The sequence below is a fragment of the Chionomys nivalis genome, chromosome 13 (assembly GCF_950005125.1).
Source record: "Chionomys nivalis chromosome 13, mChiNiv1.1, whole genome shotgun sequence".
In the NCBI taxonomy this organism is placed as follows: Eukaryota; Metazoa; Chordata; class Mammalia; order Rodentia; family Cricetidae; genus Chionomys; species Chionomys nivalis.
The window spans coordinates 65,590,160-65,613,992 of record NC_080098.1 but is presented as its reverse complement, the minus strand read 5'-3'; the positions used below and the strand labels follow the sequence as shown (position 1 = coordinate 65,613,992).

The 23,833-nt window shown below is 47.0% G+C and overlaps 1 protein-coding gene across 2 annotated transcripts in view; it reads right to left on the bottom strand.

Annotated features, from left to right (window-relative positions):
* Positions 1-354: 354 nt before the first annotated feature.
* Positions 355-23,833, bottom strand: part of Auh (AU RNA binding methylglutaconyl-CoA hydratase) — a 94,375-nt gene continuing 70,896 nt past the window's right edge. For both annotated transcript variants that reach the window (XM_057788161.1, XM_057788162.1), the window contains 4 exons: positions 5,679-5,866; positions 4,038-4,088; positions 3,230-3,277; positions 355-890 (listed from right to left, as the gene is read on the bottom strand). In XM_057788161.1, coding sequence (XP_057644144.1) covers positions 813-890; positions 3,230-3,277; positions 4,038-4,088; positions 5,679-5,866 — 365 coding nt within the window. In that variant the 3' untranslated portion in view covers positions 355-812. The remainder of the gene's footprint in view (positions 891-3,229; positions 3,278-4,037; positions 4,089-5,678; positions 5,867-23,833) is intronic.

Genomic DNA, 23,833 nt, shown 5'->3' with positions numbered 1-23,833 from the left:
TAGCTGAGCTACCTAATGGGTAGGTGTGCAGATCTGTAGCCTCAGGATAAAGATGTGAGCGCAAGGGAAGAGGCGGGATGCATACATGCTGCAGGACACAAGGTCCACTGCAGTCTCCAGCAAGCACCAAGTTCTGTCTGAGCACAGCAAGGCTCAGTCTTGCAAACCCCTACAGAGGATACTGTGGCTAAGCCAAGCAGAGCCACCTGATGGCCGACCCCTCACTCACCTCCTGTTCTGGGACCGTGTCACATGGTTCCATGACAAAATCAGCACAGAAACGTTACTCTGGAATCCAGCACGCAGCAATTGGTTTTGAAACGCTGCGCAAGGGGCAAGAGGCAGATTCTCAAATCATCTTCATTGGCTTTATTGACACTGGGGAGTTTCACTCAGAATGTCCACCCAGGTCCTCAGGTGGCAAAGGACATGTACATAACTAGTCAGCAACTGTATTTGGTATAACTTCACATTTTTGGTATACAGAAATAGTTTTATTTTCTTGATGCAGCACAGTAGACGTACAATCAATTATTCCCTAGAGAACGCAATATAAATTATTCACATTAAAAAATTAATGACAGAAAGCTGATATGCGGGAAATATTAAAAACATAGACCTAATTCGAATGTGTTTTGAGCACAGATACGGCTAGCTTTATAAATCTGAATAAATACGACATGGCGCACAGTGGCTCGAGCACAGATGGGCCTGCTCCAGGCGTAGTGAGAACCAACCCACTCTCGACTTTGGTCGCTGAGGAGCTGATCGAAAGAGTCTCCAGCACTACAGGGCTTCTCAGGCTTTTCCCCCTATTCTCCTTTATAGCGAGGGGGTCTTTTCTCCTTAAAAGCAAGAAGACCTTCCAGTCTGTCTTTCGTTGAGATGGTCTAGGAAAGACGAAACATGAAACACTAAAATCTACAAACACACAGTGCATCAAAGCATTAACTACGAAAGCCACCAGCAGGTGCTGGGAAGGTCACTTGTCCTTTGAACAAATTTCCTAAGTGTGTGGCAAACTATTTTTAATCCAAACATTTTTTTTCCATTTCAAATATGCTTAAAAAGTGAAGTGTTTTGTTTTTAGAGGTAAACCAATGAAAAGCTCAGCACAGAGACCCCTGGGCTCCCTCTACCACCAGCTCCAACAGCCCGTGTCAAAGCACATGGCCACTATCTCCTGAACAGTCAGTGCGCTTGCGTGTTCTGGGAGTCTGACAGAGGCACGACGTCACCTGCTCATCACCACAGTGTACAGAGAGTGACTTAGCTGCCCCAAACATTCTTTGTTCTCCACATATTTGACTGCAGCTTGTCAGACAGCTCTTCCAGGATGTCACTGGACTGTCAGGAATGACTCAGGACCCAGTCCTTTTGGACTGGACCCTTTCACGGAGCGCCATGAATTCAAGGCTCCTTTACACTATTTTCTTGCTTGACAGGTAGAACAGGCTTGAGTGAAGGACATTCATTCATTCATTCATTCTTGAGAAAGGGTCTCACTACATAGTGGAGGCTACCTTCAAAGTCCCAAGGTGTGGCACACCAGCCTTGAACTTTGTTGGATTTGAATCACGTGCACTAAGCCTGACTATGAAGGACAGACATCTTCACTGTTTCTAAATTAGTAACTATGAATAAAGTTTAGCGGCAGGTTCTGGGGCAGAGATGCTTTCACCTTATCTGGGCAAACATCCAAGGACACAGCTGCTGGGCAACATGGTAGAAGATACTCAGGCTTACCTCAAACTGCCATCCATGCTGGGGTCACAGAACGCCTGGGCAACCATGGTCAGTGCCCACTGTCCTGAGGTTTGGTCATTTAACACACACTGCAGTCTTCAGTTTCCAAATGACAGGTACTTCCAGCATAGTCTCATACGGCTGTGTGCCATCTGCCCATCTACTGCAGCAAGGGAACTATTCGGACCTCCTTCTGTTCTTTTATTTATTCATCTATTCAGATCTCTTGTCCTATCTGTCTGTCTGTCTGTCTATCTATCTAAGGTGTGAGCATTCTGCCTACATGTGCACCTGCAGGCCAGAAGAGGGCATCCATTCCATTACAGATGGTTGTGAGCCACCATGTGGTTGCTGGGAATTGAACTCAGGACCTCTGGAGCAGCAGTCTGTTAACCACTGAGCCATCTCTCCAGTCCCTCTTGTCCATTCTTAAAGAGGCTTTCACTACCTTATTGTGCAGCCTTCAGAGTTCCTGCTGTGTCTTAGATGTGAGACCTTCATCGGATCCGTGTTTTGGAAAGACTTCCCTTCCAGCACAGCCCTTGTTGACCTGGAATTCATGTCTGTCTCTGCCTATGAAGTGCTGACATAAAGGTATGTTCCACCACACACTGCAGGACTCCTCCTGCCCTCCAACACGGACAGCTAATGATGTAGATCATGGTTTCTGCTACCAGTGCTTACCAGTTTTCTCCTCTAGAGCCTGTGTTTATTTTATTAAATGTTTTGACTACTGAGATACTAGCCATTATTTCCCTTGTAGCTGGTGTGCAGGGTCAGTGTGATCTTGCTGTGACTTCTGAGCAGGGGTTCCATTGTTGCTGACGTGTAGAATTAGTGTGATCTTGCTGACTTCTGAGCAGGGGTTCCATTGTTGCTGGCGTGCAGGGTCAGTGCGATCTTGCTGACTTCTGAGCAGGGTTTCCATTGTTGCTGGTGTGCAGGGTTAGTGTGATCCTGACTTCTGAGCAGGGTTTCCATTGTTGCTGGTGGGCAGGGTTAGTGTGATCCTGACTTCTGAGCAGGGTTTCCACTGCGGATCTTTGGAATTTCCTCAGCTACGTCAGCAGTTTTGTTTCTACCTTTCCAACTCTGTCTTCTTGCATTAGCCTGGCTCCTAAGCCGGAGCTGAAAGGAAGTGAGTGGACGCCACCACCTTGACCCTGACAGAGAGGGACCACGTCAGCACAGGGTCTGCTCTGCTCACACTTTATTGAGAGCTTTGGTGGTGAATAAGGACTAGAACCTGACAAAGACTTTTGCTTTGGGGGAGGGGTTCGTTCATACGATCACATAGTTTTCTTTTTCAGTGAAGACCGTAGGCTCAAAATCCCAGAAATAGCCAACAAACTACAAAGACCTTCAGCGCGTGGCAGGGCATCCCTGCAAAATCTCAGATGTATCCACCCCCAAAGATAGGAATGCACACAGAAACAGAACCCTTGGAATTATCATGGCCTGATTGTATGGCCATGTGACATACCTGAGCATAGCAGGCTTCTTCTATGGCTAACCCCGTTACTAAGTCGACCTAAGGACAAAAATGTATTTTAGCAGAATAAGGAAGATTCAATATAATCTCAAACAATCTAAAATAACAGAATCCTTCAATATAGCACAACTGTCCTCTAGTATGTACAACTTGAGACCTCCAACTCAGCTCCTGAAGTCACAGCCTGACTCCACCATCTGAAGTTGTACAACTCGAGAAAGCTGTTGACCTCTCTCTGCTTCAGAGGCATGTCTGACAAGGACCTGGCTGCACTACTCCCTACTGAAGAGGGACAGTGAGGGTTAAACAACGACTTGCACACTCACGTACGCATGCACACACGCACGCACATGAGCTCCAAAGTTTATAGAATCTGCACTGTCCACTGTTCCTCCAGCCCAGGACCCCTCCTTGTGGTCATGTTCCCAGTGTGACTCACAAACACCTCAGACCAGCCTGGGCTCAGTGCTTCTCCCTGCACACACTGAGAGGTTCCAGGTAGAGAGGGATACTCGGCAGAGCTGGGTGGCTCTCCTTGAATGACTGATGGAAGAATGATCTGGCTAAGGAGCCTGTTTCCCCAGGGACTGGTTGAGGACCCCACTAAAGCAATGTCAAAAAGAACAAGGCTGCCATGAGCTACCAGGACATCAGAACTTTGTATCCATGGCCCTGAAAGGAATCCCAGCAGCTTCAGTCAATATGACATCAGCTCTATTCCAGAGTGTAGGAAATAACCCGATGTCTAAGCTGATTCCGAGGAGCAGCCTCCTTCCTGTGCAGCACCAGAAACACTCACCTCCATCCCTTGATTAATCGCTAGCTTGGCCACTCTCATTGCAACAGGCCCCTGAAATTCAAAGTCAAGAAACAAGTTTTAATTAAAACTTATGCAAATTATACAGAATACCTAAGTATAATTCCCATATTCTCAATGCAGGATCCACAGATCAGCTAACTAACAACAACCGAAATGGGAGACAGAAACTGATTTTCTGAGCTTCTTGGACTTCAGAGTGGCTGTCACTGGTCACACTGAGCCTTGATGGCAGCAGGAGGCGTGTGCTTTAAATGTCCAGCACTCTTCGGTTACTGTCCTTCCACGGGAAGCAGAGGGGAGTGTGGGGAGTCTGCCTGGCTCGGCACCACACTACAGTGGTAGAGCCTGAAGCTCAGGCTGGAGATGAGCTGGACTGTCAAGTGGGGCCCTGTGTTGTCACTGATGTATTCGCTATCTCTTCCTGCCACATGGAGAGTCCACAGGGATCGACCCGGGTGTCCTCTCAGCATAGACAGCTAACCTCAGTGATGGTGGGCTGACACAGCTATGTCCCCCTCAGGTATGTCGGGTTAAGGAGGGAAGAACTAAATGCCCTCTCTGAGAAGACAGTGACACTCACATGCTGTGGAAGCTTAGCTGCCATCACTACCCTAGAGACAGTCACACTCTGCAAACAGAACTGAGGTCTTTGATCTTGGTTTACATCTATCTACAGGAGGTGAGTGTCAATTTGATGCTAGATTTTGTATTGAATGGTCTTTTTAGATTAACACACAATGTAGTAGGGCCAAGGAGAGGGCTCAGTGGGTAACATGCTTACTGGGAGTTCAGATCTTCAACGCACATGACGGGCAGGTTGGTGTGGCAGCCATCCTGTAATCCCAGAATTAGGGGAGGCAGAAACAGGAAGAGAGCACCCTGACTGGACCAACAAGCTGGATTCCATAGCTCAGGGCCAGAGAAAGAGACCCCTCCTCAATATGTAGATGGAAAACGATGGAGGAAGACCCCAACTGCAAGCCTGACCTCCACGGGAGTGCGCGCATGCGGTCTCCTGACCTCCATGGGAGTGTGCGCATGTGGTCTCCTGACCTCCACGGGAGTGTGCGCATGCGGTCTCCTGACTCAGCGGGAGTGTGCACATGCGGTCTCCTGACTCAGCGGGAGTGTGCACATGCGGTCTCCTGACTCAGCGGGAGTGTGCACATGCGGTCTCCTGACTCAGCGGGAGTGTGCACATGCGGTCTCCTGACTCAGTGGGAGTGTGCACATGCGGTCTCCTGACTCAGCGGGAGTATGCACATGTGGTCTCCTGACTCTGCGGGAGTGTGTACATGCAGTCTCCTGATGCAGCGGGAGGCATGGCCATCCTACATGCTTTAATGGGAGGTAGCAGCCCGCCCATCACGGTCTCTACAGAGATGACTCAAGTTAGAGTATAAGTTGGTAAACGAGCTAAAACAACTTGCTAGGAAGTTACGCTGTGTGTGTGTGGTGCGCATGCATGCCATGTGTCTGTCTCCCGTGCAACCCTTGGACTACCTTCAAATCTTATTTTAATTGCTTTACTTGAGACAGGACAGCTCGTGAGATGGGCACTACACTATTCCCAAATGTTATGGAGTGATCTCAAATGGACACAGGTGCTCTCACTGGTACCTGAGGTAGAAACTCTCTCGCCAGGTCCAGTGCCTTCCTGTAGGCAGCATCCCCTTCCTGGTTCTGTTCTAACACGTGGCTGATCAAGCCTACAGCTTTGGCTTCTTGACCATCAAGAACTCGTGCAGAGAAGATGAGTTCCTTGGCCAAGGACATCCCGATGGCACGCGGTAATCTCTGTGTCCCTCCTGAAAGATGGAAGAGAGACAGAGACAATGGCATGTGATGATCTGAAAGAATTCCTTCCAGAGATACCTCTGTGCTTCAAGAAAGACTCCAGTGTAATGAGTTACCCAACTGCTAACGCCGAAGCACGTAAGAATGCGTGTCACGGAATGGTCTGGGCACCAGGACACAGCTGGTCTGGCAAGGATAGGCCCTCCTCCCAGTCACTGGCCTAAGCAGACAGCAGCAGACAAGCAGGGCTACCAGGAATCCACCCACCAGAAACAGTTCCATTGATCTTCCACTCCAGCCTGGGAGGAATTTTCCAAACTCTGACAAGAGCAGTTCACAAACTTGAGAGTCCTCAGTGGTGTGTCAACTATAAGCTAATTCTAACTCAGCAGAAATGAAAGCAGCTATGAGGAAGCTGGCTGTGTCTGTCTACACCAATTCACTGCAGCATCTTCTGGGGAAAGGATGGGAAGAGAAGCCAGATGCCCTGGGGTCAATTGCAGGTGCTTGTGAGCTGCCCGAATGAGTGCTGGGAACTGAACCTAGGTCGTCTTCTAGAACAGTAAGGGCCCTTAACACCGAGTCATCTCTCCGGTTCCAACCAACAACTTTTTAATCCTTGAAAAGCATCCCTAACTTGCAGATTTTAACCTACTGGACACTTGACAACACTAAGAATTTCCTACTGAGTCTGAAGCCAAGCCCGCTGGGATGGTGGGAACCCATGGGCTCTGGTGAGGTTCTGATCCGAGGTCATGCAGTACTTTTGCTCTGTGGTGCTGACAATGTGGGGCAGCCATGACTTCACATGCATGTTCCGAAGATTCTCTTAAATATTTTGCATAGGTTGAGGCTCCGCCTCCAGGGTGCGCACTGACTAATGAGTGACCATTCAGCACGTCCACGTGATCTCAGCAGATCTTCAACCTTCCCACTGCACACTTTACTAAATGCAGTTCTGCAGCAAGACATACATTTTACCATCTTGATTTAACTGCTTCTTGAAGCGAAAAGTCAAAAACAAAAATTTGAGGGGCTAATTTTCTCAAGGGTGCACAAAGATGACAAACAGCTTCTATAAGGTCAGAAACCAGATTCTCGCCAAGGTTTTTCCTTTGCTATCATCCATACCTTGTATCTTCCAATCTCTACATTAGATCAGGGGTCCAAAATTGCTGCTGAAGCCTTGCCATCATGTCTGCAAACATGTAGTGGGCAGAAAGAAGGGGGGAAAGGCAAGAAGAACTCTACTTATTGGAGACCTTAATTAAGCACTGGTCAACGGCATCTATGTGACTATTCACTGGCGAGAGCTGGGTCATACAAAGCTATGGGGGCTCAGAAATGAGACTCTCCTTGCTGTGTGTCTCGCAGCACGAGGTATTAAACTGGACCTCTGTTTCTAGGAGAGTGGAAGTTAGCAGACAATCGGCAGTCACAAACTAAATGGGCAAAACAGACTTAATCCTGTCAATAATATTTCATATTTACATGTTATTTGAATAGGACGAAAGTACACTAGAAATGTCAAACCTGGTTTGCAATTTCTGTTATTTAATCTAATGGAAGGCATCCAAAAAAATAAAAAACTTAGAAAATAGCCTTCTGAGGGTATGCTACATAGAACAGGCAGAGGTTCAGCAGGGGCTCAGGCAGAGCAAACTTCTGCCAGAGGAGAAATACAAGGCTGAGTGTAGGAGGCAGCAGACAGATACAGCTTCCCTTAAGAAAGCTCTGACATTCATAATCGATTATAGCATAACATGTAAACAACTGAACATAATTTGGAGCCATCCCGTACAAAACGTCAACTGTAGAAAGCATCAAGCTTGGTCTGGCTTGTTTGTCCTTCGTTTCTCCACCCTCTTGACTTCATAGAAGAAGAACCCACACTAACAAAGGGGGACCCTTAGCACACAGACTTCAAGCTGAAAGCTACACAGGCCATAGCAAGGAATTTTACCTACAGGATTAGCAGTGACCGTTGGCCCCAGGAGCTCCTTATAAATCCCTTCTCAAATCCCTTCTCTTAAATAGAGAGCTCCACACTGCAGTAAATGCCATTACATGAAACAGATGCTGAGAGCTGTGTCAGAGGCTTTGAGCCAAGCCTTCTCAGTAGACCAGGGCCCACTGCTCACACAAATCACTTTCTCCCCTTTACAGTATGTTGACTGGTGTGAACACACATGTCACAATAACGCAGAAACCATAGGAATAGCTAGCCTTCAATGTGATCATTGTTTAGAGTGTTGTAATACTTTCAACTCCCCCATGCTCTTGGCATGTTGTAAAGCAATGGGGGCAGGGAGGCCACGATCAGAACATATGAGGAGAAAAATCAGCTGGCTAAACCACAGCAGAACATCCTGAACCACACAGGGAGAGCTCTGCCAGGCTCTCACTAATGCCTCATTTAGCAAAAACTAGAATGCTAAAGGACTGAACAGGAAGACACAGGTTAGACATTCAATTATTTTCACAAGGTCAATTAAGCAACCAGCAGCAAATTAGAACACTTGATACAGGCTTTACAGTTTGGAGTTAGTTATTAAAAGCCTTTCTACCAGGGCCCTATACACTGTGAGTGGAAGACAAGCTAAAGCTTACCTCAGCACAAACAAAATGATGCTTTTTAAATGTCTCGATATGCTTGCTTTCTCTAACAAAAAGAATTTGTTCAGACATCACTGTATGTCTTAACTTCTCTTTCTGTGGTTCTGGGGCTCTAATCCAGATCCTTGTTAACTGTGGTAAGAGCCCTGCCTCAGAGCTACACCCCTAGCCCTAATCAGCCCCATGTCTCTTTAACATTTTAAAAGTACGCCACTGCAGACCAGTAACAGTCTTCCTTTTAAAAGCTATGGGAAGAGAGCCAAAGAGCACTCTGGCCAGTTCCAGCCACTACCAGCAGCACAGCCACCCTCTGTACCATGTGCAGTCTGCAGGCTGAACTTCAAGGGGGTCTTGGAGCACCCAGAGACCAAATGACTACCTCACAATGGCTGCTTCCCACACAGCCGAGTGGACTCTGCAGGTCTCAAGTAATCAGAGAGCTTGCCAGCAGGCTCCCACCATTAACATACCACCAGCCATCAACACACCACCTGCCATCAACACAATACCCGCCATCAACACACCATCCTCCATCAACACACAACCCACCATCAACACAACACCCGCCATCAACACACCATCCTCCATCAACACACAACCCACCATCAACACACCATCCTCTGTCAACACACAACCCACCATCAACACAACACCCACCATCAACACACCATCCTCCATCAACACACAACCCACCATCAAAACATCACCCACCATCAACACACCATCCTCCATCAATGCACCATCTTCCATCAACAAACTACCCACCAGCAACACACTGTCAGCAACACACTATCCGCCATCAACACACCATCCAAAGTCGTGATTCTCTGGAGAGCAGCAACCCAGAGAAGAGGCTGCGGGAAAGAGGGAGTAACTGAACCCTGCAGCACTACATGGTACCTGCTAGATCACTCAAGCAGCCCATGCCACCATATACTCTGTGACCATGTCTACTCTCCCGTGTGACACTCCTCCATTTCACTCCCTAGTCATAGAAACAACATGTTACAGATGATCACAAACACCAAAGGCTGGGTCTCTTTCTGTGATGACTACCTATTCTACCTAAAAGAACAGGTGTTTTGTGTGTGTGTGTGTGTGTGTGTAACATGACACAGTTGTCCTGCTAGAGGAATACACACTTAAAGGAGCCCCCGAGAGAGATACTCAGTGCTGGAAATGCAGCTTTTAACTGACAGTGAGGACCATAGTTGACCCCCAGCATGAGCTGTCATATAGTCAGGCCACTCCATGAGCTGTGTGTGTGTGTGTGTGTACACGAACCTATGTAAATGGACATACAGAGGCCAGATAATCCCCTGGAGCTGGAGTTACAGGTGACTGTGACTCCTCTGAAAGAACAGTAAGCTATCACTCTTAACCTCTGAGCCATGTCTCCACTGCCATCCCCCAATACACACACACACACACACACACACACACTTCTTACATCTCAAATGTTGAAAAGCAATTATGCAACAGTATTTCCAAACTCAGCTTGGTGGTGACAGTGTCTTCACTAAGTTCTTTACCAAGAAAAGGTTTCCTCATCCCTATGACCTGATGAGGGGGCTGTGGCAGTCAGCGAGCCAGCATTGCAAAGGACTCCATTAATCAAAACAATGGCTTTCATCTCACAGGTTCTGCAGGTCCAGAGCCCAGGAGGCCTTTGCTGTAGGCTTCCCCTGCCTCTGCCTAACATTCTGTCCTGCAGCAGTGAGCCAAGTGAGAGGGCTGACTCCTGGCGTGGCGTGACTCAATGGAGTGATTAAACAGAGACAAGACATGGAGGGGAGGCCACAGTCTTAACCTCTCTGAGGGGTGTCCACTCGGAGTGAACCGCAGTGGCAGATCGTCCGCGGGAACAGTGCAGACCATGCAACACACCCTGTGCATCACTTCCTCCCCTTTCTCTAGAAAGCCTTCCAAGCACCTCCCAGAAGTTTACAATCATCTTCATCCTTTGCAGGCTGAGGAGAGGGAAACAGAGCATGCTCAGGAGTCATTTTTAAAAACAACGAAGAAGAAGGAGCGGGGAGAGAGTAGCATAGAAGACGCTGCTGTCGGACAGCTCTTAGAGAGGACGCACATGGTAGGTGCCCATGACAACGAGTCAAGGATGAGGTGCACACACATGAAGAGCGGGGGCTTTCACTCAGTGAGGGGCCTGAGGGTTTAAGAAGACACAGTGGAGCACCCCTGGTAGCAGACACGTACTTTGCCTCAAACCCAACTACTACACACTTCCTTCTCACATATGTGGGGCGTTGCCATCGACCAGCAAAATATTATTGAAAAAGAAGAACATGGGAAAACATTTAATGTTTCCAAAATACAACCAAACAATGACTCAGAGATGAAGACATGAAAAGTTTTATTTTTCCTAACAAAACTAGGTCACACGGTGAAAACCGCAAGATTCTAGTACAGCAGGATTGTCATGAACACACAACCAGCATCCACTGAGAGCTGCATACACACCACAGCATAATACAATATCTGCAAGACTCCCAGGAGACCACACTGTTAATATGTTATGAATGAAACTGGCAACCTGGGCTCACAGAGCTGCAGTGACCAAACCATGCACGTGCACACACACATACACACACACAGGCTCATGAGTGGATGGTGGCAGACAGCTCACCTGCCTTCCCTCACCAGCAGAGGCCAGAGCCTCACAACTGCCCGCCCTATTCTCTTTTGATGGACAAAGGTTCTGTGATTCTAATGAAAAGAGGACATGAAGCTGGCTGTGTCATCTGGAGCCAGCAGTTGACAGCGGCAGAAAGCTTTGAGAGAACAGCAGTGCTCAGCTCAGCCAGCAAGGGCTGCTGCAGGGAAGAAGAGGAGTCGCCTGTGCCTCGGGGGGGGGGGAGGGGGGCATGGTTTCCACCCACTCTGCAATGGATACATCTCCCACTGTCTGTGGGTTTAGGGCCTGGCCATTGTTACAGCATCTCTATGAACTCTGAGGTTGTGTGCGTGGGACCTGTCCCAAGTGGAATTGCCCACTGCTTTGTGTTTTTTAAAGACAGAAAAACAAACAGCAAAATGAGCAAATTTAAGCAAGTAAGATGTTCGAGAGTCCACTGAGAAAAGCAGTGAGAATTACTGGTCACTGGGGAACCCACTGGCACTCTGCAACTGCTTTACATTAAGAAAGGATGAATACTCTCTGGGGGCATTGCCCAGAACGATGAGGCAACTCTAAGTTATTGGAAAAAATTATTTTTGTAAACCATAACCAACTACTGGTCAGTTTTTCAAAACTCTGAGTCATAGCTCAAGACAAAACAGAAAAGCAAGACAAATAACATAAAAACAAGATATACCACAAATTGCCTCAGTCTTCATCCAAACCAGCAAGAAGAACCATGCACAGCACAACCCAGTGTCAGTTTACTGTGCCTACCCTTCAGGCAGCACTGCTAAAAGGAAGCCACCACTGCTTGCTCATGGCACTATACCCCGCCCCCAATCCACGGATTCCCTTTCTGAGGTTCAGTTCCCCAAGATGTGTGCAGTTTAGTGGAAAACTCAGAAGTAGTTCATGGATTTAGACTGCTGCAGCTTGGGGACAACTGCTCCGTGCTGCCCTGCTTAGGACGTGACCTCCTCTTCTTCGGTGTGCTTGAGATGGGAACACTACTGCCCCACGGCAGCTGGGGACAGTCTACACCACTGACAGGGTTCCCCTGCACCTGTTTATACCATCAGTGCCTCCACAGGTATGTACCCAGAGGGAAGGCAGTGGACAGGACTGACCTGCTGTTTCATGCATATGCTGGGGATCTAAGAACGCAGCCCCGCCAAGGGGCAACAGGTGTATTAGCAGTACCATTACTGTATACTGGTCAAAGCTGTCATAATAAAATGTCGGGGAACCCCACAGCACTGCCTACTCACAGCCTTCCTTCTTAGAGACCGCTCATAGACAGTTGAGCCCCAATTTTGGGGGCAGATTTTGCACTGTGATATTTCAAACTATTTTAAAGTACAGTTGCAAGTTAACCTGTCTAATGCTGACACACTTCATGCTACCCGTATCTCACAACCAGCTCCTCAACTACACTGCCAAGTGTATGAGTGACAAGCCTACATACAGACAGAGCAGTACCATCCCTGTCACAGTACCAGCCTGTCTTCAGAGTGCTATACCCCCTGGGGGTGGGGGTGCACTGCCCAGGAGGACACTAAGAGGACTACTGGAACACAGTTGACACTGTCACTGCTTCCATGTGGGAACATGACTATCTGCTACCATTGTGACACATACAGCTGAGGGGGCAGCGATGGATTTACGGTGTGTGTGTGTGTGTGTGTGTGTGTGTGTGTGTGTGTGATTAGCCCACACTGTCAGTATTTTAAACAAAACCCTCACACTGACGGTAAACTTACAATGTATGTAAACTGCCGATACCTGCAGGGAATTTAGGTCATAGCTAATTCCTCTCCATTCTCTTCAAAGTCTGTGAGGAAAAAAATCTAGTTGAAAAGGTGTGGGGGTGTGTGAATCAGTGTGGGCAGACCACCCTCAAGAGGAAAAAGTAAAGCCAACAGAGACAGCACAGGACACATGTTTAAGCCAGGACACAGCAAGCTGGGGTTCCAAAACCCAGCCCCTCCCTCGCCTTGTTGGGTGGTTCCCACTGTGGAGATGAGTACTTTGCTTTTTACCTAAGAAGAGGAAAAGCTGGAAGAAAGCAGAAAATATTACAGTTGCCTGGTCAAAGGATAAAAGAAAAATGACATGATAATCTCAAAAGATGCAGAGGGCTTTCCACAAAGTTCACTTTCCCTTCACGATAAAAGCCTTGAAGAAAACAGGAAAAGAAGGACCATTCCCCTACCATAACCAACCTAGAGCCAGTGCTAAAATGAAAGGGGAACCAAGGATGGGACAAAGGTGACTACTTAGTAGGCCAGAGCAATAAGCAAGAGAAAGAAACAGGAGGGACCTGAAGGGGAAAGGAACAGTCACAGTATCCCCATTTGGGATGACACAATCTTACATAAGACCATAGGAGCACCAGGGAACTCTTTCATCTTGTGAGCATGTTCAGTGAAATGGCAAGAAGCAAAGCCAGCCTAAAGAAATCATTAGTCTTTCTGCATATCTGTGACAAACAAGGTGAGAAAGCCATCCTGTGGATAACAGCTCTTAAGTGAATGAATGAAGCACACAAATAAAATACAGAGAAATAGACTTAACCAGTAAGATGGAAGATTTCTGTAAGAAAAACTTTAAGATATGAAAGAAGACAGTGTAGGTGGAAAGACTTCCCACGCACGCAGATCAGCGAGATCAATGGAGTCAAAGCGGCAACGCTACAGAAAACAACCTAGAGCCGATTCTTCACAGGAAACAACCCTAAACTCACACATAAGCACAAGAGATTCAGAAGAGCCAAAACAATCCTGAGTAGAAAAAGCAACAGCGGAGGTATCACCATCACTTATCTCAAATTATACGAGTCACAGTGACAAGCACAGCGTGATAATGGACATGCAGACCAACAAGACCCCACCGAGGACCCATGTTGAAGCCCACACATCTGTAGCCATCTGACTTTTGACAAAGGTGCCAAAAGTATAACTGGAGGAAGAAAAGCCTCTTCCACAAAATGCTGGGGAAGATGAACATCCAAATACAGAAAATCACACTAGATCCCTCTCACACCGAATCGAAATCCACTGATAATGGGGGTAAAGGCCTGAAATTGGAAAGTTGCTAGAAGACTCTCAGGACACAGAAAGGCAAGGGCTTCCTGAACAGGACTCGACAGCTGGGAAGTAAGAGCAAGAACTGACAGTGGGGCTACATCACACTGAAAAATCTCGGGACAGCACAGAAAAAGAACGACAGAATGGGAGACGGTGGGCGTGTACACAGAATGTAAAAAGAACGTCAACTGTAACCCAAGAACCTCAAGTAATCCGACCAATAAGGGCCAACTGAAATGAATATAGGCATGTCTTGAGAAAGTTGAGCTCAATTGGCCAACAAATATGCATGGAAATGTTCAATGCCCTTAGCTATGGGGTAATGACCTCTCAGAAGAGACTCTACCAAAACAAAATCAAAAGTCAAAGAGAGCACACTGCAGTGGGCACTAAACCAGTGCAGCCAGCAGAGAAGCAGTATGGGGCATCTGCAGGGAACTAAAACTGTCTCCGCCCTCTGGCCCAGCTGCACCATTCTATCACCCACGGGAGTCAAGGAATAGACAAGAGACACCTGCACATCTGTGCCACTGCAGTACCAGTCAGGACAGCCACGCTACGGAGTCAGCCGAGGTGCCAGTCAGCAGATGGCCTGCAATACACATGAACTGAAGTACCCCAGCCATAAGAATGGAACTGTGGCATCTGCCACAAAGTGGGTAGAGCTGGAAATGTTACATTAAGTAAAATGAAGAAAAATGTTGCATACTTGTCCCCTCCCCCCATGACTAAGGTGGGAAACATGTAGAGGGGGAACTACTTAAGAAGAGGAAGCGGACTAGTAGGAAGGGGGAGGGCGGACAAGAGGGAAATGAATGTAAGAGCAAAGCACACAACACACATCCCTAACACACCAGAATCCTGAAACTCAAACTCCCGAAAGCAAAACTAGCAGGCTAAAAATGTAAAGAGGGCAATGCCTGAAATAGACACTAAAACGTCAGTCTGGCTAGAAAAGAGATGTGTGCAGTACACAAACTCACAACACCCTGCTCACATGTCAGATCGCTACCTAAGGTCGGAGGAAGGGGCAAGCAGGATCGTCACAGTCCTCAGAACACCCACCCTTAGTGACAAGCAAGGCTATTCCAGTCTTGGGGAACCTACTGAACGGCACACTGTGACATAGTGTGTGAAGCTTTTCCTTGTGACAATATTTTAATAACAAAGAAAGGAAAACAAGCCCATGCATACCAAGAGGAAGTGGTGGATGGACACAGCACTGGAGAAGAAAACGAAGATGACGTTCATGCAATGTAAGTAGCTGTGGGAGACACTCACAGACCAGATGCTGCCACACTGCTCAGGTGTAGGCAGGCGTTCAACTTAAGAAAATTCCACAGTGCCTCCTAAATTGTGCCTATCGTTTCACAGGAAGATGTCCTACTCCAGCAGCAGAGCCCGTCGCTGTGGGCGCGGAGCTCAGGCCTGGCTGTGCTGAGTCCGCATGCCCAGGACTGCTGAGGGTCAGTGTCTCTCCACGCTCTTATCTGCTGCCCTTCCACTTCTTAGGGAAATCTGTTCAAATCTCTTGACTCTTTCTTCAACTGGTTTCTTTAATTTTCAAGGAAATCTCAAACCTCTTGGCTCTTTTCTTCAACTGGTTTCTTTAGTTTCCCTTCTATTGAGCTCCAAAGGTTCTTTACATACTGCAGGCACGAAACTCCTCCGTCAGTCATGCCCTAATAGTGCACACACTCCCCCACCCCACCTTATCAGAGTCTTCTGACAACAGACAGTTTTCATTTCGATGGATCTGGCTGTTGTCCTGCAAGTCATGGCAAGAAGGGTTTCAGGACCCCTGGGGTTAGATGCGCACACAGTCTCAAGACCCTCATGTAAACATACAGCATATGCAAATGTATGCTAATCCTCCTGCACAAGCACAAGCCCTTTCTAGATAATTACATAACATAAACACTATGCTGGAGGGATGTACTGCTTGTGGAAAATGACAAGAAGGCAGTCTGCACGCGCTCACAACAAAGTCTCCAAATGTTTTTGGCTCAAGGTTGGATGTACATGTGGATGACGAAGGCTGGGATGCAGAAAGTCACATTTCTGCATTCTTTTCAAATGAATAATGCTTTGGTGCCTGAGAATTCAGAAATCTTACTTTCTAACTCAAGAGCTACGACCTACAGGTTGAGAACGGCTGCTCTCGATCAAATGCTGAAGGTCAGAGAACTGTCCTGGGTTTGCTCTCTTGGGGGCACATCTATAGATGGAAGCATCCAGACTGTGGCCGTCCCAGCACACAACAGATTCTAAGAACTGAACTTGGGTACTCACACTGATGGCAAACATACTATAGACTGATCCCAGTCACCACCCATTGGCTATTTGGTACTGCCTAACTGTAGGATGGACCACTACTGCAAACAGAAACAACCTGGTAATGCATGTAGTCTCCCTAAAAAAAGTTCACCTGTCCCGCGACTAATGGACAACAACCAGCAGCCGAGAAGCCATTGTTTTCTATTTTCTGAAAAATAGCCATGGAGTCTGCCAGCTTATTAAAAAAGATAAGTTTCCAGGTTTTTAATACGTAGCTGTCCTAGCTAGTGTGACATCACCTTGATACAAGCTAGAGTCATCTGAAAGGAGGGAACCTCAATTAAGAAAATTCCTACAAAAAACATTTTCTTAATCAATGACTAATGGGGGAGGGCCCAGCCCACTGTGGGTGGTGCTGTCCACGAGCTGATGGTCATGAGTTCTCTAAGAAAGCAGGCTGAGCAAAGCCATGGGAGCAAGTCAGTAAGCAGCACCCCTCCATGGCCTCTGCATCAACTCCTGACTCCAGGTTCCTGCCCTGCTTGAGTTCCTGTCCTGACTTCCTTTGATGATAAACAGTGATGTGGAAGTGTAAACCAAATAAACCCTTTCCTCCCCAAGTTCCTTTGGTCACGATGTTCATCACAGCATAGTCACCCTGACTAAGGCAACAGAGGCTCATGGTGTCTTCTATTCCATCTGTCCTTCCTATTGTAATCTAAATCAGTACCACGTTGCCCAGGCTACTCTCAAACTCCTGGGCTCAAGTCATGCTCCAACCTTAGCTTCTGAAATTAACCAAGCTCCTAACACTGCCACCATGTCCTGCTGGTGATAGTCCCCATCTGATGACAGCAGATAGACAGTCAGCCCCAAGATAAGCCTAACAGGCTGCACATGATGATGACATGTGTGACCCCAGTACCCAGAGACTGTTCACTCTAGCACAGAGAGAGACGGGCTCCCTGTGATAGAGAACGTGCATACCTCTGGCTTCTGCGAAGGCAGAAAGGCTAGCTAGAAAGAAGTCACTCCAGAATCCCTGAGCAACTTCCTCATATAAGGCAAGCCTGTGAGGTCACTAAGATGCATGGAGTTCCTCTCCTTTGCCTGGACGCCAGGTGCAGCAGCAGTGCTCCCCGCCCCATAGGTGACCCCTAACATCTGGAGTGTCCTGGCATAGTCAAGTGGTAAGCTCTTCTAAGTTTTGCTAACTTGCAGCCCATCCTGCTCAGCAAGAGACTGCCTCATGTTCCCATCTGTTCTTCAAGCAGAAGCTGCCTGTGCAAGCACACCCTCTGCTTTGCATTTTCCATGAGGACTCGGGAAGGAATCACCTGTGGGGTCTGCACTATTTACAGAGGAGCTGGGCTTCTGAGGAGAGCCACTGGAGAGTGGTAAATACAAGTCAATCATGGATGATCAAGTATTCATTACAGAAGCCAGAGGTGTGGCTTCTCAAAGAGCCTGTAAAAGAAAAAGGGAAAGGGGGCCAAATGTGGAGTACATGCCAGCACAGAAGGCCTCTGCTTTGTCCTGACTCCTGAGCCTGCTCTCTGGCTCCCTGACCATCCTATGGCCACTGTGCAATCCACTCAGGACAGAGGGACTTTCCATTTACTCCTGAGCATGCTCACTGTCTCCCTGATAACCTTATGGCTTCTGTACATTCCACTCAGGACCGAACAAATTCTTACACAGAACAAGCAATGGATGGTTCCCACTGGCCCCTAAGTGCTGTGACTATATGTAGTTCACCCTTCATGATCACAGGCTCTGCACTCAGACTCCAGCCACCAGAGGTGGAAAATATTACTGAACACAAATGGACATTTGTCTGTCCCTACTCTGAATGATGCAGCCTACCAGGCAGCTACCTGCACAACGTAAGTACTCCAGCAACTAGAGGTGATCTAAAGTACAGGGTGGGCGCACACAGGCCACATGCAAATATGCTCTTTACTGTGGACTGTGAGGTGCTCAGGCTGTAGTCTCCACAGGGGAGGGCTGTCCTGCGAGCACCCTCCAGCAAATGCTGTGGAGCAGACAACTACTGTGTGGTGAATGGGTAGGCCGTGTTTCTGCTCCAGTTTCTTCTTCAGCATCCTCTGTGGTAAAATGGCTCTTTAAGTCTAGTTGAGCTACCAAAGATTTAAGGGAACCTACGCACCTACCTATCAATCTCTCTTATCTTCCTTTGAGTCATTTTTAACAATGCTCATCTATGTGTAAGGAACAAGGACACAGAAATAACAACCTTAAAAAAGAGGCTATGGGGAAGGACGAATACCCAGTTATGTGTATCAGGCGCTTACATACATGTCCAACAGCCACATGGACCCATGACCCATACCAAGTCTAGGGCCCGGCAGCAGGCACAGTGAGATGAAGGCTCACCCATCACCACCGTGCTAACCCTTCTGTCTAAGGATGACATGGTCATGAAGTTGTCCTGCACAGATTTAACCCACAGAACTGAGGATACAATGGGGACAACTGGGTAGCCAATGTCCACCTGGAGACAAAAAGAAGTCCCTCTGAAGACCACACCACTGAGTACTGGGTGTGGGTACAGCACGTGTGTTGACTAAATCAAAACAACAGTGTCACAGACTGTGCTGGGGACGGGACCTTTTCAGACTGAGGTATCACAACCATCTCAGTTTGCATTCTCACCCCTGGACTGTAGTCGCTCATATACAGTACAGAGGTGGATGTAATGGAATAGGCAAAACTGCCTATTTCATTATAGTTATTACTATTGTTTTCTTGGTTTGTTTTTTAATTTTTTTCCTTTAAATCTAATGTACGGAATTTGTCTATAGCTCACTGGCAGAACAGTGTCTAGCATGTACAAAGCCCTAGATTGTTGCGGGAGGTCCTTCCGCTCCTCCAGCCAACAGCCGCTGAGATACCAGCCCATTGGGGCGTGGTCTCTCTCTCCCTTTAAAAAAGCAGCCACTTCCCTCCTCGCGCTCTTACTTCCTGCTCCACTTCCGGCGACTAGACTCCCTTCCTGATTGCGCAGAGGGCAGTTGTCTGGGACGGTGATCTGTAAGTTTTTTCCCCTTTAAATAAATAACCATTATATTAATCATAATTCCAAACTAGCATGGGATTGTTTGTGACTTACGCCTTCGCCTTCATCTGGCGCCCAACATTTGGTTTTAGGACTCCTACTTCCCCTGCTCAGCTGCCTGTTCGGCCGCAGCCTGTGCCTTGTGGCCTGTGCCTTGTGCGTGGAGCCGGCAGTTTAACATAAATCATCACGCAGTGGCTTTTCTTGCTGCAGTCCTTTGTATTTTCCCTTTAGATGCCTCAGATTGACTTCAAGTCCCCACGCAGCCTATCGTTTGCCTCCCCACGTGGATTTAAACTCCACAGGCCCGCGTAGTCTCTGCCCACGTGGTTTGCTCTTTTCTGAGTCATTTTCAAATCTTCCACTAGATTCCATCCTGGCCCCATAGACAGACAGACGGGCAGAAACAGACAATCAGACAGTTTAAATATATGATTTTCAAAAGGTATAAATGGGATACATTACTTTTTAGAAAATAATTTATCATGCAATTTTTTAAAAAAATTATTTTATCATTCTGAATATGTGTGATGTGTGACTAGTATTTATGTAGTCACGTGGGTATGAAAAGTACACGTATAGGCTGGCACCAGGTGTCTTCTTCTATCACTATGCATCCTGTGTTGATATGGAGTCTCTTACTGAGGCTGGACACCAGAGAAGCTGGCCTGATCTCATGCCTCTGCCCGGGCTGAGATTACAGGTGTGTGCTGTCACACACCTGAAGAGCAAGCACTCTAATGACAGAGCCATCATCCTGGCCCCTTGTGGGAATTGTCCAGTTAGGGTCATTCTAACAAACATGGACCCTTCCACCTCAGAAGAGCCACTGCTTAAGGGAAACTGGCAAAACTAACTCGGCAATTCAGTCTCATGTTTAATAGGACACACCAAGGGGCTGGAGAGTGTGTGCGGCTCCTGTAGAGGACCCGGGTATGGCTCTTGTCACACATCAGGCAGCTCACAACTACAAGGAACTCCAGCTCCAGCAGATCTGATACCCTCTTCTGGCTCCGTGGGCACCTGTACACGTGTGTGTATGAGCACACGCATACAAAATTTACCATGAATATTTGAAAAGAGATGCAAAATTGGAATTCTACACAATGTACACAAAGTGGGCAAATAACTGGAGTGGATTAGACGTTCTGGTTTCAGGTAACCATCTCATCCTAAGTCCACAGGATCTACTACAGAAACCAAGCCTGTGCAGAACTCCTCGGTCTGTTCAGTGTGCAGACACAGTCCTCAGAGCACCTACAAAAACAGGAAGCAGGTTATGGTGTGCGACCGAAACCTCGTCAGAGGGCTGGAGACGGCTCCGTGTTTAAGAGTGTGTGCTGCTCTTGCAGAGGACCAGGTCGGGTTCCCATCACACACATCATGCAGCTCATACACTTTGACTCCAGTTCCAGGGCATCCAACACAGTCTACTGCTGTGGAATAATCCTTTTGTACACTGTGAAGATTTGTCACTTGGATTGGTTTAATAAAAAGCTGAACAGCCAATAATCAGGCAGGATTTGGGGGATAGAGAGGATGTTGGGGAGAAGAGCAGAGATGTGCAGTTGCCAGCCAGATGGAGAGGAGAGGAAGCAGCATGGTTAGTACACAGTAAAGGTAATAAAGACACTAGACAAAAAGTACATTGCTAAAAATCAGTTAAGTTGTAAGAGCTACTTAGTAATAAGCCTAAGCTACCAGTTGAGCTTATATAATTAATAAATAGTCTCCATGTGGTTATTTGGGAGCTGACAGGCAGGACAGAAAAATCGTCCAACAGTCTAACTTCCAAGGGCACTTGAACACATGTAATATACATAAAAAGTCACACAACATAAAAATTATTTTTAATCTAAAACAAATAAACCCCTCAAGGAAAGATACAAGCTTAGGCTATTATTCCAGGAAACCAAGGTCACACTGGGTGTTAGTCAAGTCTGTCAGGCCCCTAATACAGACAAGTGCCTCTCTGCTCCTACTGCATGTTGGGGATCTCACTTCTGTGGCTACATGGTCCTCAGAATTCCAGCGCCGCCCGCCCCACTTAGGAAGCTTACAGGCAGGAGCCTCACAAGCTGAGGCAAAAATTTCTCCCTGACATGTGTCTCCTGTGAAGGAACTGTTCAAACCTTTTCAATCAGCTCATTAAGATTGCCTAGGCATATCACCTCTGTGGGTATTCCATGTCCATTGGCCTCAGAATAGAGTTCAGAATTGCCCTCCTCTGCTGCAAACACCAGTTTTGGTTTTGTTTGTTTTTCAAGACAAGGTTTCTCTGTGTAACCCTGGCTGTCCTGGACTCACTCTGTAGACGACACTGGCCTCAAAAGATCCACTTGCCTTGATACTGCCTCCCAGGTGTGCACCACCATAGCCCGGCTATTTTCTTTCTTTCTTTCTTTCTTTCTTTCTTTCTTTCTTTCTTTCTTTCTTTCTTTCTTTCTTTTTTTTTAATGGAAAGACATCTCACACACGTTTTTTTTAAAAAATGTGCATTAGTGTTTGGCCTGCTTTTATGTCTGTGTGAGGGAGTTGGACTGGAACTTGGGTTATAGTTCTGAATTGCCATATGGGTGCTGGGAATTGAAACCAGGTCCTATGAAAGATTAGCCAGTGATCTTAACCATTGAGCCATCACTCCAGCCCCTACCAATCACATCTTAATGATAGAGAATAAGCAAAACTCGAGTAGACAAACTAGAAATGTGTTAGAAAAAATTAACATAAGAAGCTAAGAAAGAGGAAAAATAATTGCATTTCTAACTAATTAAAATGGTAATAGAACCTGTGTCCTTTCAGGTATAAAGATTCATCCATTAATAAATCAGCAGAAAGAATGCTGTAAATGTGCTGTCTTGAGCACAAAGGTCTACTACTACAGATCCTGCAAAGGCAAGCTGCAAATGTCCAATGACCCCCACATACACACCAGTTAACATAGTACCAGCAGTTGCCCCTGACTGCAGCCGCCCTGCCAGCAGCCTGCATCAACCCTCACGGCAGACTGCATACTGGCATTTTATCCTTGGACCAATACACACAGTGGGGCTAAAGGCAACTTCCAAACAGAAGATCTGTGTTCAAAACATTTTCAAATGCAGCTTTGATCACAACTTTAAAACTTCAGCACCTGCAATGCAACTGTGCAGGGACCAGTGACATCAAGGTGCTTCGCCAGTTCACCCTCAGCAGCTTGGCATGTGGGGTCTGAGCTTCGCCCTAAAAAACTCAGCTGGTAACTCAGCCGCAGGCACTCACAGAACAGGCTGATTAAGGTAACGACAAGCACAGTAATGGACGCACACGTCTAAAACAGAAGGAAGATAGAAACCAGTCCGAGGACATGCATGCATCTGTCCTGATGCAGTCTCTCTGATTAAGGAAGTGCGCCCTGTGCACACACACTCTTAAAGCAAGGATATTCAGATCTCCCCTGTGAGCTTAATGGAGCCATAAAAGGACATTTTTATTTCAATCAAATGCTAACTTGGCACATAGTGAAGTTATATCATTTAGTAATGACCTTTCTTATTTAAAACCAAGTATAATATACATTAGCTATGGAAATGTCATTTTCTTTCTCACACTGGAAAACCAGCCACTTGCTCGGGAAATGGTGTACACCGATGTGGCTATTAGGGGACCAGCTCTAAGTGCTGGCATTTATCTTCCATTTTACAGGAATTGAATTTAATCAAATTTAAATAATATTGTATAAACATCTTACTTCAGTTTTGTCTTATCTTATAAACAACAAAGATTGATCATTTGTAGTACTTACAAGTGTTTGAAATTGCTTTCGGTTGCTCTATTAAATCAGTCAGTGAGGCTTAGACTGTAAACCAAATGTACATCTGCCCAGACTGCAGCAATCACACAGTTTGTTAAGTGCATAAATGATGCTTCGTGAGGTTTGTCTAAAACAGCACATTGACACAAACCATGACAACTTTAGGAAAACAAGCAGGTAACATGGTTGCCCCCACACAGTAAAGCACAGAAGTGTGCTCTCAATCCCAGACAGACACAAGTGAGCCACCCTACCCGCCCCCACCTAGAACTGGCTGTAGGGTACTCCTGACTTGTAACACGTGAACTCATTTGTGGGGCTGAAGGTAACGTTTCCCCATCAGGTTCACACTGTGTCGCAGGGCCATTCAATGCTGTGGGAAGCCCAGAAAGCTGCTGGTATTGTGCTGTGTGATCGGCTCCCCGGGCTATGCCAGGGGAGCTTCCCAGAGCTGCTGCTCTAAGAAGGAAAAGCCAGGATCAGGAC